The sequence below is a fragment of the Pogoniulus pusillus genome, chromosome 26 (assembly GCF_015220805.1).
Source record: "Pogoniulus pusillus isolate bPogPus1 chromosome 26, bPogPus1.pri, whole genome shotgun sequence".
NCBI classification, from domain to species: Eukaryota; Metazoa; Chordata; class Aves; order Piciformes; family Lybiidae; genus Pogoniulus; species Pogoniulus pusillus.
In genome coordinates, this window is record NC_087289.1 from 6,964,299 (window position 1) to 6,984,311 (window position 20,013).

The 20,013-nt window shown below is 39.3% G+C and overlaps 1 protein-coding gene and 1 long non-coding RNA gene across 11 annotated transcripts in view; one reads left to right on the top strand and one right to left on the bottom strand.

The window, feature by feature from the left end:
* Positions 1 to 20,013, bottom strand: part of ATP11B (ATPase phospholipid transporting 11B (putative)) — a 71,490-nt gene that overhangs the window by 3,256 nt on the left and 48,221 nt on the right. Inside the window, exons 26-32 of one of the 9 annotated variants that reach the window (XM_064165520.1) lie at positions 19,401 to 19,424; positions 17,877 to 17,942; positions 17,496 to 17,599; positions 16,743 to 16,908; positions 13,647 to 13,732; positions 6,103 to 6,236; positions 2,342 to 2,431 (exon numbers count right to left, since the gene is read on the bottom strand). In XM_064165520.1, coding sequence (XP_064021590.1) covers positions 6,134 to 6,236; positions 13,647 to 13,732; positions 16,743 to 16,908; positions 17,496 to 17,599; positions 17,877 to 17,942; positions 19,401 to 19,424 — 549 coding nt within the window. In that variant the 3' untranslated portion in view covers positions 2,342 to 2,431; positions 6,103 to 6,133. Of the gene's footprint in view, positions 1 to 1,412; positions 2,432 to 5,346; positions 6,237 to 9,279; positions 9,403 to 13,646; positions 13,733 to 16,742; positions 16,909 to 17,495; positions 17,600 to 17,876; positions 17,943 to 19,400; positions 19,425 to 20,013 lie in introns of those variants that run through there. The other 8 variants (XM_064165522.1, XM_064165521.1, XM_064165516.1 and 5 more) reach the window with 8 other exon arrangements.
* On the top strand, positions 8,899 to 16,955 carry LOC135187109 (uncharacterized). 2 transcript variants are annotated; one of them, XR_010307197.1, is made up of 7 exons: positions 8,899 to 8,999; positions 9,496 to 9,589; positions 11,778 to 11,885; positions 13,586 to 13,770; positions 15,482 to 15,560; positions 15,670 to 15,794; positions 16,718 to 16,955. It is a non-coding gene; the product is annotated as an uncharacterized LOC135187109 (long non-coding RNA). The 2 variants fall into 2 exon arrangements; XR_010307196.1 differs by lacking the exon at positions 16,718 to 16,955 and having other exon boundaries at positions 15,670 to 16,269.

The following is a 20,013-nucleotide window of genomic DNA, read 5'->3' on the forward strand; positions in this document are numbered from 1 at the left end:
CTTTATGGTGAGGGTGATGTGGCACTGGAACAGGCAGCCCAGAAACGTTGTGGCGTCTCCTCTAGAGACTTTGAAAACTTGCCTGGGTGGGCTCCTAGGTGATCCTGATTTGGCAGGGTGGTTGGACTGGATGATCTCTGGAGGTCCCTTCCAACCCCTAACTTTCTGCAGTTCTGTGATCTAAACACCCAGTGGGCAGATGACAGACTCACAGAATGGTTTAAGTTGGAAGGGACCTCAAGGATCATCTAGTTCCAAGCCCCGCCATAGGTAGGGACACCTCCCACGTGAACAGGTCACTCAAGGCTTCCATCTAGGTGTACAACTGAAATCCTCAAGCTTAGGCATCTGCACTTAGACATTTGAAGGCATTCTTCAGATATGAACTACAAATGCTGAGTTAAACATTTAAAAGGAAAATCTGCTTGATTTTCTTTCCTAATTTTTAGAGTTTCTTCATGAGGTAAACTGGTCTTCACCTATACCAGCAAGACAGAAACCTCATACACTGCATATTCAGGTCACTACAAGTTTCCAAACAAGGTTACAATGGCAATTTCTTTACTACCCTGCCCTGAACAATGAGATCATGCAAATCCAGCAACATCTGCAGCCTTCAATTTCGAGTGAAGCTTCCAGTCATTAATGCAAGTTCCACAAGGAGAACTGAAAACATATTGGTTACAGTCATGAACAAGAATAATGAACAACACCACAGCTAAGTAAGGAACATTCAAAGCATTTGATACAAGGAATGTTGGACCCCTTGAACAGTTTTCCCACGTTTTTAAACTTGGGACAATTTCAGATGACCAGAAATGGATGATAAGCTCCTCTGGCAGCAGCTCAGGCCCCACTGAGATGTCACAGTGGGAGGCCAAGGTTTATCTGCCTGAATCATAGAATAAAAGCATCTGCCCTGTAATTTGCTTGGGACAAAGCACTTCAATGGAAACTTGTGTCAGCAGAGTGAAAGCAGCTACTGTTGGGTTTGTCCAAACCTTCTGCTCAGCTGCACCTTTATCACAGGAGTTCTTGTAGCTGTTACTTACAGTCTGTCCTCCATCTACAGTTTATTCCACCAGGGATAATTTTAATATGCAGGTTTACATCTTTTAGCATCTAATAGGAAGATTCTTCCAACTACTGATGGGACTTCAGCATCAGAGATTGACCTAAAACTGGACAGCCAAACCAGAGTTCAGAAGAAGCAACATTTTAACCATAAAACCTGCCATACCTAGGGCAACGATCTATGCATGCTCCTCTGTTTTATCTCCCACATCTGAAGCCAACCAACACCAGGTTTATCCATCCCACCTGAACAAACAAATGTTACTACCCATCCCCAAACACACAGCCACACTGCTGCTGGGACAATGGATGTACCTGCAAGATGTACCATTCAGAGCTCCAGCTGTGCAATTTGCTTTTATTGGCATACCTGGGTATCAAAACATTGCCATCAATGTCTCGGCTCCTTCAGATATATGAAGATAATTAAGCATAATTGTATCTTCAAAGTACAACATAACCAAATATAAATACATGAAAAAGAATAAAGCATGCAAAAAAAAAATCCTCAACTTTTAATAATTAAACCCCAAAACGCTACTGAGACTTCTGCACAACCCACTGAACGTTACACATTTTCCTGTGTCAGGATGAAGGACTGTTAACACACAGGGCACCATGACTGTCTTCTGAACTGCTCTATCCCTTATGATTGCAAACTGCTGATTTGTCCAAGTTAACAATGGTTTTTCAAAGCCATGACTCATGTTGCCATTCATGCTCCAGCATAAATATTTGAATTTTACTTAACTCTCAAAAATTACTGAAGTGATTGCTTACAGAATACACTGACTCTCCAACTGATCTGCAAACTAAGAAGCCATCTGTAGGAGCTCAAAATGAATGTGTGTCTGGTGTGAAAGGTCAGCATGAAAAATACAACTTTGAGAAGTTTCATCGTGCAAATTCCATTCTCAAATTTGGGAGGAGAAAGATTTTGTCACTGTGCTACAGTGACATCTCAAGTATCACATGCAGCTTTCCAGTCTGCTCCTGTGGCAACAAAAAGATCAAATGGTCAGAGTTAAAACTGTCCCTTAAGAAAAAAAATGTAGCAATTTGTGGACATAACTACAAAAAAAATAATTAGGAAAAAATAGTGGAAGTGATTAAGGTCCAGATGACTTATGCTAGGCCACAAGACAAGCCACAGTTTGTATCTGCGAGCCATGCTAGTCCTTTTCTAGGGCAGGGATGCAGCAGTGAGCTCGCTTCAGAACCTGCTATAGGTGTGAGCACCACATGGCTTCCACAAGGCATTTACAAATGTCCCTGTCAACAAGTGGCTGAGTCCATTGTGGAGAGAGTCAGGATGCTTCTGTCGTTGGCATAGAAGGGGTCCGAGGAACTCCATGATCTAAAGTAACAATAAAAGAAAAGTTTGGCTGACTGGGAACTTAAAATCTAGAGGTGAGGAAAGAAAGTCTATGAAAGCAAAAGATCAAAGTGTTAGATTAGGCAAATACCACTCTTTAAAAGTCTGATCTATTAATTTCATGGAGGCACCTGCAATTCGCTCAAACCTCTGAAAACAGACTGCAATTAATCAGGTCAGCTACGTTAAAACGTTTTAACAATTCTATGTTTACCCCTCTGGCAAAGTTTACTCACAGGTATAGATATTTCCATCACTAAAATGACCAAAGCTTTATATGCCAGTTTTACAACTAGAGCTTTAATCTTGTGCCCCAAGGAAAAACCTGTTGGCCGTGCAAGCTGAGGCAGTGTCAGTGCTGTGATCTGATACAGCCCAAGGTCATTCCAGTAAAAGCCTTGTGGTACTCAAACTGATGTGGCAACGCAGGATTCTGCTCTTGTAACGTTAAACAGCCACACTGCCAGCAATCCACTATTTCACCCCTGTCTGTTAAATTTAAGTTAAAATTTAAGGCATCAGGGAAACCACCTAACATGTCACAGCTTTTGATTCAGATGGGGCCTTTCTCTTAAGGAGGTTACTAATTAGTACAAAATAGTGATCTTGGTCAAACAATATTATAGGACTGTATGTGCAAAGCTGAAAAATAGAAGGTTGGAAGGCAGGGCAACCAAACTTAAACTTATCCTCTGAGTTTGCCTCTGTCAGAAATCTGCTGTTTACAACTTTTACATGCACTGCCTTGACACAAGTACCACTAATGGGAGATCCAAACAACTCAGTAATGAATCCTGCTGTACAGGGAATGGATGTGATCCAGCACTCTTAATATTTTAGTGACTGACAAGTTGACAGACAATTAAATGGAACAGACAGACAAAAATGCATTTTACCATACCACACCACACAGTTTATATTCTTACTGCTGAACAAAGCTATAGAAAATACTTCTCCAATACATTTTACAAGCAGTAAATTAAGTACAAGAGACTATACTCCTGTGTCCCGTTACTCCAAGCATTTATACAACTTCAATTCAAAGTTTCCATTGAAATTTGATACTATATTTGACTTCATGTTCAGTGATTGTGACAATATCATATTTGACAGAATATCAGGAGCTCTGATTGAAACATGAGCTAGCTACAGCAGCCATTATTTAAAACAGTGCTCATGGCTCCACAGCACTCAGACAGACAACATTTATCAGCATCACTTCATTCAACAGAAAAACATTTGCAGCTACCTCCTGGTTGAGTAAGAAGCTGTTTTACAAAGCACAGGTACTCAAAAGACTATCCTGCTTGGGACTGTGCAATCTTCTGAAGATACCAGCTTTAGGTAAAAAAAAAAAATAGATCAAAATCAGAGCACCTCAAGCTTGTGAACCAAATGCTCAACAATTTTACAAGCATTTTTAAGTTACCAGATAGTTTTCTTAACTCTACCTCCAGCATTTCACAATTTGTAACTGCCTCAATTATGAAAGCAATCAGTACATTAAAAATAAACAAGGCTTTACCGTATTGGCAGGAAAGTGAAGGGAGAAAGTAGTCTTTGTACCTTGCCTTTTAGGCTAGGTTTTAAATGTCAGTGATGAGTGGGAGCAACTGAGGCATTGAAGAAAGCCTGCAAGACTGAAATGCAACAACAAACCCAGAGTCTTTTCTAGTTGTACTGTACATTAATCTAAGTGAAAGCAGAAGATAGTTCAGAGTAATTTCAACCAGAGGCAGAAGCAAAATCTACAAAACTTCAAGCCCTTATTGTAGCACCAACAGTTTTGCATATTCATTAAGCATAATACTACTAACTTCTGCATGCTAAGAGCTCTAGAATTACTCAGCTAATGACATGAGGTAAGCAAAAAAAAAAAAGCAAAAAAAAAGAGCAGTCTTCAAAAAGTGTTTAATATTCTGTCAAATATGAGTTATCTTCAATAAATATTTGTAAGTTCTAAAAGAAAGAAAAAATGAGTGGAACAAGAAGAGAACTGTAACAATGTAAATGCATAAAGGCAGAGTACCTACCTTACAAGACTACACTTTACTGAGGCAAATGTCATCTAAAAACCTGCCTTAATTAGGTAACAGTAAATGAAAAGAATAGAATGACAATCTCTCATTTGGAAAGCAGTTTTACAGAGAAGTGGAAAAAAAATCGCACCAAAAAACTTAGGAGTAGCTGCTACCAAAATGCTGATTTTTAGACCAATTAAAGTTCACCTGGTAGATTGAAAAGTCTATTAAACTGTTTTATACACCATGCCCGCTTTCTATACAGCAAGAGTTTGCATTTAAAAGGTACCTAATAATCACAACAGTTCAGTTTTCCTTTTGCATAATTATACTCTAGATTTGTAGAAAGGCTGAATGATTTCATAAGCAAGCCAGAAAAGAGAAACTCAGACCACAGACAGCATTCGACACAAGAGTTCAGACCAGAGATGTACCACACACCAAGTCAATACCTAAAGGCAGAATCAGTACTGACAGAGCTTGTCAGTGAAAATTACCCACACGAGATTTATACTGAGTGAATGATATCACAGCCTTTAACCAAGAGAGACAAAGTCCTTCAAATGCAAAAGGAATTTCCTTGCAAATGGGCAGAGTGTAACTTTCTCAGGTTTGCCCTTTTGACCAGTGAAGGTCCACGATACCATTCACAGGGACTGAGAGACCAACGATGTACAAAAGACTGTATTTCTACCCCCAAATATTTCCGTGTTTGTTAGCTATCCCTCTTTATCTGGAAATGGGGAGATGGCACAACAGTGGGTTTAGGAAGAGCTTCTCTCACAGCTATGCTGACTGCAAGAGCAGCGTCGCTCCTCAGACATACTTGATTACTCTAACGTGGTTTTATCCCACTGAGGTTTGTTTCACACCTGATTTGTGAAGGAAAAGGATTTATTTAGCACATACTTTGGAATGGCACATATGATTTGGACAGTATACCTTCCAGAACCAAAAAAACATGTTTAAAAGTCTTAGAACCTGAAGGCTCTGCTCTGTCAATCACTCTGATTTTAGAAATAGATTATAAAAGTTATACTACAAAAATATTTCATCTTCATATCAATCAATGGCTGAAAGATTTAAAGACTCTCCTTCCAACAACAAAGTTATATTTAAGGGGGGGAGGGGGGAGAGTGTGAGCCTTTTGTATGTCTTCAGGAGTAATGCAAGCTCCAAGGTAAATATTTGGAGGTTGTACATCAAGAACCAAAGTCTTTCGACTTTACAAACAACTCCTGATTTGTGAAGTTTAAAAAAAATAATACCAATCATAAAAAGGAGAACAAAAGCAGCAGCAAGGCTTGATTTTCTAGGGAGAAGAATGTACAAACCAAGAGAAATTATGGAAGATACAACACAAGAACTTGTAGGAAGCCAAAGTGAACATTTAAACAGAAAGCTCTTGAAAACTGTTTTTTCCCCCTCTGCATCTCAAAAACAAAAAGCACCCAAAAAGAAACAAGAAAGTAACCTTTTAGGATGAAAAAAGGTACAACAAAGAGTTGCATTTCCTACTTAAATAAGCAAAACCTGCAGCTGTTTTGCTACACATCTATTGCTGCAGGTTCATCAGGTTCCAGTTTATAGGAGAATCGTCTGCAGCAAAGGCTATTGAGAGAAATGCCACACCTGTTGACCCGGGTGGGACTACATCTTCCCATTAGTCGTTCCAGCATTCTTCTAACAGATGTGCATGCTGTTTCCCCATCTGAGAAGCAGCACATGGAGTCCAAGCAGTTGATACCTGAACCTGCCTCAGTAAGCTGGAAGGAGGAGATAAAAAACAAACAGATAAATAAAGTGAGTACTCACACATTCCAGCAATGAAGCTGCCATCAGAGAACACTCAGGGAAAGCAGCTTTTCTTAGAGTGTTGAATACTTTTCAATTTTATAGAAGAATGACAATGGTGAGCAACATTCCCAGTTCCCTTCCTAATTTGCAGTTTGACCTGCCAGCCGTGGTGAGTGCAGGCTGTTCTTTAGTATCACCTCTGCTTCGTGTTGGAAATGAACTGGTTAGCAGTTGTCTGCCTTACAGCTGTAATGAATCTCTGGAGCAGTGTCATGCAGTTTAAGCTGTAATGAATCTCGGGAGCACAGTGTCATGCAGTTCAAGCTGTGATGCCTTGATTAACCTCAGTGGAGGCACAGGTCTGTTTTGTTTTAAGGGAAATCCATCAAGAGAAAGCTTCAGACAGGGCTGCAGAATACAGTGCAGCAACCTGATTGTAAGTATCAAGAAATGTGAAAGCAACTTCCTATAATAATTCAAATTATATCATGACCATAGATATCCTTAGCTTGGTAAGGAACAAAAGAACATTCCTGATTTTATCAGTATCTAAAAGCAAATAAGGCTGATATTAGAAAGGTTCAGTCATGTTCATGCCAGCATGAATAATAATTCAACATTAACATAATAAACTTCCTACACTGTTCACCTTCTGTAGGTGAGACAAAGACCCAAAGAAAATGAAAGCAATAATATAGAGATGTATGGGTTTAAGTGCCATCTATCAGTGTTTTACTTTTGCACACTAGTCAGTCGCAGCAGAACTAAAATCTAACTGAAATCTAGTACTGATGGAGAGAGAATACTCAAAATTGACTTCAGTATCCTTTCCAAAAGGAATTAAGAATGTGGAAAGCTGGGACTCCTTTTATTTTAACTCTCCATGAGAGCTTCCTGTCAAACAAGTGCCAAGCACACTGGGTAAATTTAAACATCCATTATTCTTACCTCACTCTCAGACACCAGTGACTGAAGGAATCCGGGAGGAGGCATTTTAGTCTAGGACAGGACCCAGATTACCTAAGAGCTTTCCCCAGCTTTTGACAATGTGACCAAAGGTCAGACTGTTTTCTAAAGACTTTGGGTTCAAAGCCCAGCTTCCTCCATGCTACCCACACTTGCCCAACACTGCAATGAAAGCAAAGACTCTGAGTTTTCCTTGGGAATGGAGACTGTAAGTGGGCAGATTCCCCTAATCCCTCAAAACAGGCATTTGGACAGTCATATCTTTTTAACAGAGCAATTCCTGTAGTACAAAGAAGGAGCTTACAGAAACAAAGGCATTTGGAAATTGAAGAGAAAAATGCCAGTGGGTAGGACAGGGAGGAAGAAGCACACAGGCACAATAGTTGTTTCCATGCATCTTTTCCAAGGCCTGCTCCTTCCTCAGCTGTTCTTCACTTCCCATGGTGCCTCTGCATCCTGTCAAGTCACTTCATGTGGATTGTCAGCTCACAGTTGTATGGCCTTAGAGAAAGCATTACAAACTGAAAGCCTTGGCGGGCATGAATGAGTGCAGGAAGAAGACATGCTGCTGACTAGCTTGCACTTGTTTGGTAGCTCTGCTGGACACAAAACAAACACTATGACAATGAACTTCTGAAAGTACCTAAGAGACAGGAGCAGAAGCACTGCAACTGACTAAAAGGATCTAAAGGTCTAAAAGGGGGTTGGTAAAACTGAAACAAAACACACCTCAAGAGAGCTTGATTCTCTGAAGGCCATCACACCTGATCACAACTGTACTATCACTGAATAGATCATAACAGCAGTTTGCAGCACTGCAGAACCAGCCCATGTGCCTTCACACAAGCAGCAAGATCTCCTGCTAGGAGGTCAGAAAGCAAGCTGCCTGCTGCACATGCAATGATCTTCACTGTTGTGTCCACAGCAATATGAAACAAACTCTCAACACTCCTACACTTTGGATTTCAGGAAGAATATTTAGGCCATCCATTATCTTGAAGCAGATGACATAGTATCTTTAAAGTTGCTGTAAAAGTTCCTGTTACGTTGTATGTAGGATCAGATGGACCAGGCATTTTTTTAACCTAGAATCTGCTGATCTGAGGGCTAGCACTCCTGGATATTGCCTAAAGATTGGCAGAAAGAGCAAGATTAACCCAAACTAGCTTCCCAGGAGCAGCTCTTCAGCTCTGGATTTGAGGGCTGGTCTCTCTTCTTCACTAGAATCTCATTTGGTCCTTTCGAGTTCATAGTCACAAAAAGCTAGAGTCATACTTGAACCGCAATTTACAGGAAGTTAATACTACCCTTTTTAAAACAGAACTGCAAATGCAACCTTACATAAGCCTGGAAACAACACTCATGTTATATAAAATGTCAGTTAAGTGTAAAGTAATACTGGGAAAGCATTAAAGGACAACACAGAAATAAATTACATTTCATGTGTATATATATTGAGCATCACTGCCTAGTGAACATGGACTTTTATATTTATATCCACTAGCAGGAAGGAAGATACTTACAGAATGCTAAAGAATCTCTGTTCTCACTTTTCTCTCTGTGGCAGCAATTAGGATCATAGTCTTATATCAAAGTAAAACCTGGCATGGTAAGGGAGCTGAGCACGACAGTCCCTAAAGACCTGAAGCAAACCCTCAGAAAACAAAAACCTGCAGAAATAAATGTTGAAAAAAAAAATCCAAAACTGTATGGAGAAATATCTGACACTCTTCATATCTGGTCTGCAAACAAAATGTTTTCATGAGGTAAGCCCTGGGATCACAATAAATGTAATACTTGATGTGATAATGGCCCATTTCATGTCACAAATCAAAAAGCAACTGAAGTGCAGAATTAAAGAATGAGTCAGTTTGATAAGGAAAAAACAACCCATCAAACCCACAAACTACAATGCAAAATTTCTGGTAAATAGCAAAAAATATGGGTGTTTGGGAGATGGCTCCATGACTCTCTAAATGCAAGATAGATAGATATAAATATGATAGATATAAGAAAACACACATTAGGGTAGAGTGGGAGTACTACCTAGTGAACGAAAGAACTGTCGGGTAGGCTAGATGGGTCTAGCAGTTGCCTATTGTCCTCCCCTCTGTGCCTGCTTTCAGCAAAGTCACATGCTGAGCTGACTGAACCCTTATCTTCTTCCATCTAGAAGGACAGAAAAGCAACAAATCTTATAAAGCACCGTGCTTGCATTGCTTTAAAACAGTTACCATTTTTATACCATCTTTGATTTTACAGGTTTGTTGCTGAGAGAACAAGGCACATTTCCACGGCAAAGAGGCAACTTTGAAAAGTTAACTGGGAGAGCAAACAACAGTTTGTCAGTGCACAGGTATTACAACTGTTTGGGCTTTTTGCACAGCTTAGATTACAAAAGGGGAAGACCCAATGAATTTGAAATCTATCCCAAGTTTTCAGACTTTGGAAGCTTATTTGTTATCTCCTAACAGAAAGGGGAACTTCAGTCTCTTTGCCTTATTAGAGGGTATTCTATAGGCCACGAGACAAGACATTTCAACTAAACAGTTAATTACACTGCCATATCCAGTTGGGACTTGGCTGGACAGGAGATATATCTAAGCCTGTACATGAAGTTAAGAGCACTGCAGCACATTTCCTTCAGCCCAGGACCTAGCGTCATCATGTCTGATGCCACATGTTTCACAAAATGTATATGAGATGGTTATTACTATTCCACAACAAAGTTAAATTTGCTCCCTACGGTAAGGCTGACTTCCTTTAACCTTTTAGATACTGTAGACCAAAACTGCAAACAATTCAATTTAACATTTTCAAAGAAAACATAAAAATGCTGACATGAAACAACTTTGCTGGCAGTTTGCTTTCAATGCTTTTCTAGTTTTACTGCTCTTCATCTCTTTGACTCAAAGAAACTTACAAATGAAATAACAAAATAATCTGGCAAAGTTTTCAGACATAAGTATCTTCAGTTAAGTAAATCTGTGCACTTTTGTGGCTGAAGATAAGTAGAAAACAGTATTTATTGCCTCTCTTGGTGACAGATTCCTTGGATTAGCTAACATCAGCACCGCTCTGCTAACACAACATACAAAGCTGTAAAGGAAGAGATTACCCTTGGACAAAGTTTAGCATACTAAGATGTTCTGGTACACTTCACTAGTGGAAAGGCAAGTTTGCATCTGAATAGTCTTCTTGGAAATGATAGGCTGCTTATGCTGTCAAAGACACACAGTCAGTCTGCTCTCGACTTCTACACAGCTGGGCTGGGTCAGGCATGCCAGCTGTCAGGAGAGGACTCCTGTGAAACAGTAATGACAGCAAAATACAAAGACAGGTAATGAAGGCCATAAAACCAGGACCTGGAGCCTGGAGTTCTGTACGCAGCTAAAGGAGGCAGATCAGTACAGAGGTGAAAATAAGGCAGCAACAGACTAGTGGGCCTGTAGATGGGTAAAGAACAGGGTCTTGGCTATACTAAGGCAAATGCTACAGAGTCCCAGATAAAATGTTATGCACTGGCAGCTTTCACAGTAAGAGAAAAACCTTTTCTGCATTTTACACTTGATGTTGTGCACAGTCGTAGCACACTGCCCAAAGGTAAAAACACAGTTAATGGCATCAGTATGTAGAGTTAAAACATCTGTTCAAGCAACACTTCTCACATATGGCTTAAGATGTCTAACAGTTCCTATGAAGCACAGAGGTGTACACACATAACCACACACAACTTACTTCACAAAGGAAAAATGGAAATGAGATACAATGGGGCCCAGTTAATACCCTAAGAGACATTTCACATGTTCCAAGAACAGGAGAGACAGCTAGAGAGGAGAGAAGTAGTACTCAGTCAGTCTCCAGTTAAGCATGAAGCCTGTGCTGTCTGATTTCCTCTTTATCCCAAGTGACAGAGGCAACAGACACGTTCAGAGACATGAGTTTAACAGACATACACAAGACTGCATTTCTGACTTACAGGAACGACATGGACACTTAAAGAGCCCAGCCCAAGCCTCAAAGCTCTGAACTGTACAACACAAATGTACTGAACATAAACTTGAACATTTTTTGCACACTGTGAAGGCTACAGGCATAAAAGTTCATTATAACATCAAGCTTGCCTTTCATTTGTGTTCACAAAGGTGCTTTCCTTTCCTGTATCACCACAAGAGCTAGCACATGTGCAGAACAAGGCACAAGCAGCTTAAGTTGGTGCTACACTCACCTTGAGGTTTTTTAATAGATAACTTAAGAAAAATCTGCCAAAGTCCCAGTCTGCAGTAGCAGAGGAAGCAATTGCTGGGTGGACAGGTACAAATCAGGTGTGGCAGAATTGGCTGCCTACAGCTACCTTGACCAAGCAGCTGGTTTGTTTCATGCTCCTACAGTTTTCCTTGCTGCTTTCTGTGCTCTACTGCTTTTGGAAAACAGCTGCCCTGGACACCACATAAACCAATCCATAGTCTTCACTCCAAATCAGTTTCTGCTGAGTACAGTGAAGTGAGTAGTTTCCATCTGTTAACTGACTTTTACTCTTTTAGGTCAGGATCCAGAGGATAGCCTCTGAACTTTATCAGAAGACTACAAAGAAAGAAGTAGAGAAATTAAAACCTTTGTTTCTCCTTTACAACTTCAATGCACAGCATAAGGTACTCAGTGCTTGTACTTCAGATACCTTTCTATTAGATAGCCAAACTGTAAAAATTCTGACATACCAGAGAATTGGATTTGCATAATCATTTGTCAGTCATAGAAAAAAACCCTGATTTTTCATTTTCTTCAACTTCTTCCCTAATAGAAAAAAGAAAATCCCCTCAAGTAAGCAGGCACTTTCCTGTAGTTACTGAAGTAACTCCCGTGCTACACTGCTAGACAGCTTTATTTTTCTTTCACCATCCAGTTGCATAACCCTTAAAACTTTTGTAAACAATCTTTTGTTATGAAACTTGTGGTGTAGATAATGATGCATTAAGTAATTCACTAATTCAGTGAGAAAACAAAGGTTTGCTGAAAACAAATGTATCCAAAGTTTTTAAAAGGTAACTTATTTACATGAAACTGATAAACTAAGAATTTTAAAAGCTAATTGGCAGGACCTTTTGCATTGAAATCTCCCCAATACGTTGCTACCTTTACTACAGTTCAAGTGGCATACTGCAGCTTGTCTGTTTTAAAGCTAGTAAGGGCTGAATTTAAGCCAGAACAAAACAAAAATGTCCCACCACTACCTGCTGAGGCGTTTCAAAATCTAAGCTGCTACGTTTCACAGTGGGACAGCTAACAGCTAAGCACAACAGCCGTTTCACTTTTACCTTGCTAGGCACTCTCACTGGCAATACAGAGCTTTTCTCTCCCTCCTTTAGAAGGACTTGGGTCATCTGTTTCAGTTGACCACTAAACATTCTCTGCTAGTCCTTTACCCTGTCAGCCACATCACTGACTTTCTCCTGGTTAAACAACAATTAGGTCCCAAAAATGCAGGCTGGTTTGTACTCCTTGCATCTATTTGAATGTTTCTGAACAACAGTCACCTTAAAAAATAGGTATCTAAAAGGAATCAGTTCTTTGCATTTATCCTTGCTGTAGAATAGAGAAGTAGATTAAGAGTGGGATAAAACATCAAACAGGTTAAGACATTACTGATGCATATGAAGGTTTCAGTCATACAAAAGAGAATCAGCATTTGATAGCATTTCATGTACTGAACTCAGTGTCTTTCAAGACTTTCAGAATCATAATGGTTCTCCTGCACAGACACATGTAAGCTTTAATCTTTTTTGGAACAATTGTCTAGGACTTTGTAGCCAAATGCCTGTAGGAATCTGTATCTATACACATTGAAAACAAACAACACTCGCTTTAGAGATGCACAAAACGACCACCAAAAGCTTTAGCTGCACAAGTGTATGTACGCGCCCAAACTGAAAACATTTTCTGCTCTTTCAACACAAGTAAAGCAAATCAAAATGGGCAAACAACTTGCAAGAAATTGCTGCCTGAAATACATGGACCTTCCTGTCACGGCCTTATGAAGCTGAAATTATCCAGCATGCATGAAAGCACTGTTAATTTGGATCATAAAGAAATTAAAAGCATCATAACCATGCTAGAAATTGTGATTACTTAAAAAATGGATGCAAGAAGAGCTAGATCTGTATTCTGAAATTTGAGCATCATGCTAGGGATGGTTTTGTCCTAAAAAAAGCACGTCCAACACATGCTACTTAGGAGAAGCATTTGGCTCAAAACCACAGAGCAAAGCCAAGAAATAACCAAACTGAATGCATCTGCACTGCAGGTATTGCCCTCTCAACCCACTAATATTCATGCCTCTTCCCATCTCTCTCAGCACTGGTTAGTTCACCTTCAGCATGCAAAGAGTTGATGAGGAACTGTCCCTCCTACTCTACCTAATTTTGCTCAGCTGATTCCTTGCCCTGGACAATGGCTGCAGTGCGATGAACTCGTCACTTAAAGCAACTCTGTTGGAGTACATCTACAATTGGACAGAGAAGGGATGGAACATACATGTCAGTAAGTAGCAGCAGTAATTTTCTGAGAGAAAGACACAGGACAAGACATTGTTATTTAAGTGGAATACACATCATATACAGAACATAAGCCTGGTACCTTCAGGACAGCCAGCTGGGATCAGCACAGCCAGTTACTAGTAGCTTGGCAGGACCATTCTTAAGCGTACCTTAGCTTTCACACTGAGAAAAAAGGCCCATACACTTCTACATGTAGACTTTACCAGGCACCTTTATTCACTATTCCCTTTCTCCCCTCAATAGTGCTGTGATTTGTATTTACCCAAAGGTTTGTGTTTTGACTCAGATTTACCCTATTAGCCACTTCCTGCTATATGATTCTGTAACAGATCTATAGTCCAAAATTGCCTGGAAGCTACTTTAGGGCAACAGACCTAAGTCTAAGTCAAACATAATTAAGATAGATTTACTAGACATTGTAAACAAATCTAATGAGGTATAATCACAAAACAAGCATTCTGTCCCTTTTTGGTAACAAATGTTCTAAATTGGTCATATGTTCCCTCCAGTCTACTTTCTCAAAGGAAGAACAGCCAATGAATTCTCTTGGGCTGATCGTAAATAAAAGCAGGGAAATCTCAACAGAGTAAGAAGGGAACAAACCTGTGCTTTCTTTTCACAAATGCATTTTTAACTAGGATTTCACCATCAGACACACAGAGAAGCCACTGAATAGCTGCTGAGGCATTTCTGGTTTTAGAAACTTCGACTTTGCAGGATCAGGAAAAAAGTTATTTTCAAACAACCACTTTACATTTTGGTAAACACAGCCCCTAGTGCTGACACTGTCAAATGGCAAAATAGAATGTGAGCTGACTACTGGAAATACACAGAGCTAAATCCCCATGGCTAGGAATCAAGCTGCAGCCACAGGAAAGGTGTCAGACACTCATCAAGATTCCTTCTTAAAAATAAGAATTCCAACTGTGACCTTGACAACACAACTAATGGAAGCAAACTGAATCGATCCAGAAATCAAGAGAGGGCAAGAAGAAGTATATGGATAAAGCCAGGGGAAAATCATGTGGGGGTTTTGTCTTTTAATTTGTGTACTTTGGGAACGTGAGGAGCCTCAACCATCACATCGATGCACTGCCAAACAGGAGCAGCTGATGGGAGGGAAGTGTTTGGTAAATACTGCTTCTAGTTTTCAAAGAAAAAAATACAACTATCATTACCTAGAGAATTCTTCCTGCACTGAGATTCTTTAATCAAGAGTGCAGTAACATGCCATTAGGAGTCTTATCAGGTCTAGCTGAACAGCTTTCTGAAAGCTAGTGGCTACTTAACTTGGCTTTTAGCTATCACATTCCAAGACTGGAAAAAGCAGCTAATATTCCAGTTTTGAAAAGGGACTAAGGGTTTATTTTGGGTCAGCATGATGTTGATCCTAGGCAAATTAAGAGAGTGCTTCACATGGATTAAAAGGGTAATATGATTGAAGTAAGTTGACATTCACTTACATGAAAAATAATTACAAGGGTAGATGCTAAAAGTACCAGTATTGACATAATGGAATTAAAGAGTTCTGTATAGCACACAGCTCACTGCAATTTAGATTAAGCAACCAGGACAGCACAAAATCAATACGGCACATAAATGGGCTAAAAATCACTAACACATTTTAGAACACAGCTATGTATGGGCATATCTTTGTCAACTGGGTTCTTCATTCACTTCCACATTGTTTTTAGGCCCATGCTATCTGACCTCACATCAAGGACGTGGAAGAAACCAACATAATCACTTTCAGATGTGAAAAAGATGCAGAAGGTAACAAGTTATTGATGGGTACTATTCTGTACACTGAATGCTGTTTGGGGGATTTTTTACTTCCGTACTTGGAACCGATGTGTACTGTGCTGGAATATTGTGTCCACAGCTGAAATTCAGAACTTAAGATGTGGTTGAGGAATGGTGAAGACTACAAGAAAAACACAAGAATCCTTTAAAGACTGGAAAAGAGCCTTTTTGGCAAAAGATATACGTCCATCCTACTATCCATCAGTAAGAAAATTACCTTGATCAAACCTAAGCGTGAATTAAACAAGCAACTGCTAAAAGAAGGTCTTTTCAGTTCAGCAGAAAAAGTGTAAGGAGCAAAAATGCTGAGATGTGAAACCAGGGACAGTAGCTATAAGATGAGTGGGTCAGGACGAGATCTTTGTAACTGCCACTAAAGAGAACAAAAAGCCCTTTCAAACACAGATGCCCTGTTTACCTAAGAGAGCCTAGTTACAATGGGATGGTTGCACAGGGGTTTGGCTGCCTTTGTCAGGCAAAAGGGAGGTTGTATTCTCAGAGTGTAGCTTTAGACATTTCAAAGACTTGATGAAAATGCCACATGGGCAATTATCTTTCATTACATAATCAATAACCAAATACACAGTGTGTGCCACAATCAAGATGGAAGAACTACTAACTAAAACGTGTCCTACTAAAGCAATTTCATAATTTAGTGTTTTCATCACATTTTCAGAACTATTCAGTGCCAACTGCAGTTGAAAAGAGAGCTTCTAGTATCTAGACAAAGATGAGAATCTTTATAGAACCTTTACAGTGATAAAAGAACATAGTATGACCCACTCACAGTTGCAAAAGATGCAAAAGACTAAGTGGCCCCTTTATAATTAATGCTACTATTGCTGACATCAATTCATAGAATCATAGAATCAACCAGGTTGGAAGAGATCTCCAAGATCATCCAGTCCAACCCATCCCCCAGCCCTAACCAGTCAACTAAATTAAACAGAAATGTTATTTCCTTCTAAAATGTCTTTTGTAATTCAAATGAACAATTATCTTTTGAAATGGCAACACTTGAATGCATTAAACATGACAGTAAAGGAAGAGGGTAATTAAAAATCACAGGAAAATTATTAGTTTATAAGATGTATTTTAACAAATGTGTTCTTTTAACTATTGATCAGGTTGGGTACAAAAGCATAACATTACCTGAGCTTTTTCAGTACTTGTTGGTTGTAGATGTCTGTACAGCACTTTCTTCACAACATCGATAAACAAACAAGCAACTACTATGAGGATGATGGCAAACCAAGCAGAACCACTTGACAACAGTTGTACAAATACAAAGTACATGTCCTGGGTATGTAAAAATGGCCTGAAATTTTAAAAGAAGTGGCAATAATTAAAAGGATCTTCCAGACAGAAAGATAGAGCAGGTTCAAGTGCATGTTACTTCCATCAAGCAGCAAATCTCTCAGGGCATAGTTGTAGGCCCTGACCTGCAAAGAAACTCTAGCAAAGTAGGCTACCAAACTCTGGAGGGAAGTATCCTGGTTCAGTTTCAAGTTGTCTTGCAGGAAATCAGTCACCATCCTATCCCTCCAAGACCCCCAGATATGCTAAACATCATTTTACTGATTCAAACCACAGCATCTTCATTTCTGTTGCAAACAATTACCTATCCAGCACCCACCTACTTGAAACCAGAACTGTCTTTTCCAGTTACAGGCTGTTGGAGACAAGCAACATTTGTCCTTCAGCACAGGACAGCTTAGCAGCTTTGCTCAAAGTTCTAGAAGAACCACCAAAAGTGAGTGGCCAGTTTAGGTTTCAGAAAGTATTTTCTGATGCCTGTCACAAAATTCAGAGCAAGATGGCAGGAAATAATACTCTACTTTTTTTTTTTCATAGGTGCTATAGAAAGAATTGAGGGGGAAAAGGTTAATAAAGTCAATCACTCACCAGATAATTCCCCCATAAAACAAGGAGAATATGAAATAAAATACAATGGATCCCCAAGTAACAAAATGGTTTATCCATGTCCAGAAGTGAGTTTCTAGTGCCATCTAAAACAAAGATAACTTCAATTAACCTCTTTTTTACTCCTGCTTCAACAGAAAATTACAAATACTGGTCTGAATATACTTAGGAACTTGCAGCTGAAACACTAAATGTTATTGCAGCTTGCAGAAGTGCAAATAAACATTTCAAGCACCACTGGAACTAAATATAAAAATCATTTATCTGGAATCCTACTTCTGTATAAGATTGATTTAAAATTATTACTCTCTTTCGTACTTGCTTACATGTCCAAATACAGGATTAATTAGTATAGTTCCATACCTTCATTGTAACGGTGATAACCATAACGGTGAAGACCAAAGTACCAAATGTCCAGTTCCCAAACATCTAAGACAATGGCAAGGCAAAAAATCATGGCAGAAAAAGAAGCAAATCTGTTAAGAGCATTTACAGTACGCTAGATCCTTCCCAAGTCAGCTACACTAATGAAACGAGTCTGTGGACATAAGCTTGTGACAATTAATCATTGTCAAGAAGCAAGAAGAATACAACACAGACTGCTACAAAAAAAAATACAGCTTATGTAATAGCAAAATCCACAACCCACAAGTCATCTTTCTTCTTGATTTAAAACAAATTGCTATAAAGCCTACATGAAACATGAAGAAAGCCCAGAACAGGAACACAAAATGATAGGAAAATGAAGATACCAATTTGAGCAATTAAGTATAAGCATCCAATTGAAAGCAAATATCAAGTAGAATGTATTTACTTTAACAAAAGTGCAAAAAACACTTTGAATTTAAACATTTCCAGATAATTTTCAACATGCAGCATCATCTGAAAGTTCACTTTTTACCTCAAGCACAATTTCACAATTCAAAAATAATGGTGCCATTGCATAGTTCAAGTAATAATCTAAAGGAAAAGACACTTTGTTTCAAGGCTACTAAACAGACAACGAAGCTTAGATTTACAAATAAGCTCTATCTGGTCACTTTTGTATTCTCTTGGCTATGTAAATTACACTATCAAAACTCTGAACAAGTTCTACAACAACAAAATCTCAGCTCTGACAACCAAGCAGAGTTGCTGAGTTTGTAATCTATCTACACACATGCTACTCAAACACACACTGCCACTCCACAACAGGTCTAACTGCTCTGCTCTTGTAAGCAGCCTGGGTGCTGAAACTGAAGGAATTGCTGGTTTGTAGCTATTTTTGGCACTGACACTGAACGATGATGGAATCCTCCACTCTGTATTTAACAGTAGCAAACTAAGCAAGCAAGGAGAAAGGTACCACATGCACACAGGCAAAGTCATTTTAGAGCTGATTTGTTAGTAGAGCAGAGGCATGGAACCGGGGTTCACACAGTTGTAGTCCTTGTTACAGAGCTCTGACAAAGGGAAATAATTGAAAATCCCAATGGCCTGGTGATAGACCTCACTACTGAGTTTCTCATCTTCACACAAGGTGTACAATTGAGGCAGCCATCAGTCTGGATTTGCTGACCATGATAAGTGTACATTATAAGACATCTTCTGAAGCCTTCTATTTACTTTTCATACTGACAGTCATCTTTAACAAGCCACATGCTTGCTGTTAACTGCTGCAGTAATAACCTTACCATAACATTAGACTAACTGCTCCTGAGTGACCTGTGAAAGAAAGTGTCTTTGCTAGCACTGCTCTCAAGGGTCACAGAGTTAGAATGCAAAACGTGAACAGGTTCTTGCCACCATTTTATTTTTGAACACATTGACACTATGGATGCTGCATCCTTTAATCCTGTGAAGTAACAGATACAATATTTTGTATCTCCTCCTCTTCTAAACTCTTACCATTTGCCTGTTAGGTTTCAATATCTGACGACATGCACAGCATGAAAAAGGGGGGGAGAAAAAAAGAACTAAAAGGTCAAGTTGTTGCACAATGTGTTGAGGTAAGCCTAACAAACCACCAGCATTAACAAGTTATTTACAATCCTTTCCATTCTGCCTTGCTCCAAACTGAGAGATTGGAATTAAAATGTGAGGTCTTGCACTAACACTACCCCAGTTGAGCACTTATTACAAAAAAGCACTTCAGCAGTACACACATTGCTCTTACCCTTAGCTTTTCCAGGCATATACTAACTTTGCAGCATACTTTATGCACCACAGATATTTTAGTGCAACACACAATTCTATCAGTTCCAATAATTATCATCTAGCGAACACAGACACATGAAGAGTAATTCCTAATAATGTCTAGGACCTTTTAAGTCACATCACAGAAAACATGAGAAGCCAAAGGGAACCTGAAAGCTTTATCTGCAGCATGCTCATTTACTAAGTATATGTAAAAAAACCTTGGGGTTAGTTTATACAAGAAACTATGGAAAGGACCTCCTCCACAAAGTCTACATTACCATACTGTTCTAGACTTGTACTATACAATCCCTTCCTCAAAGTA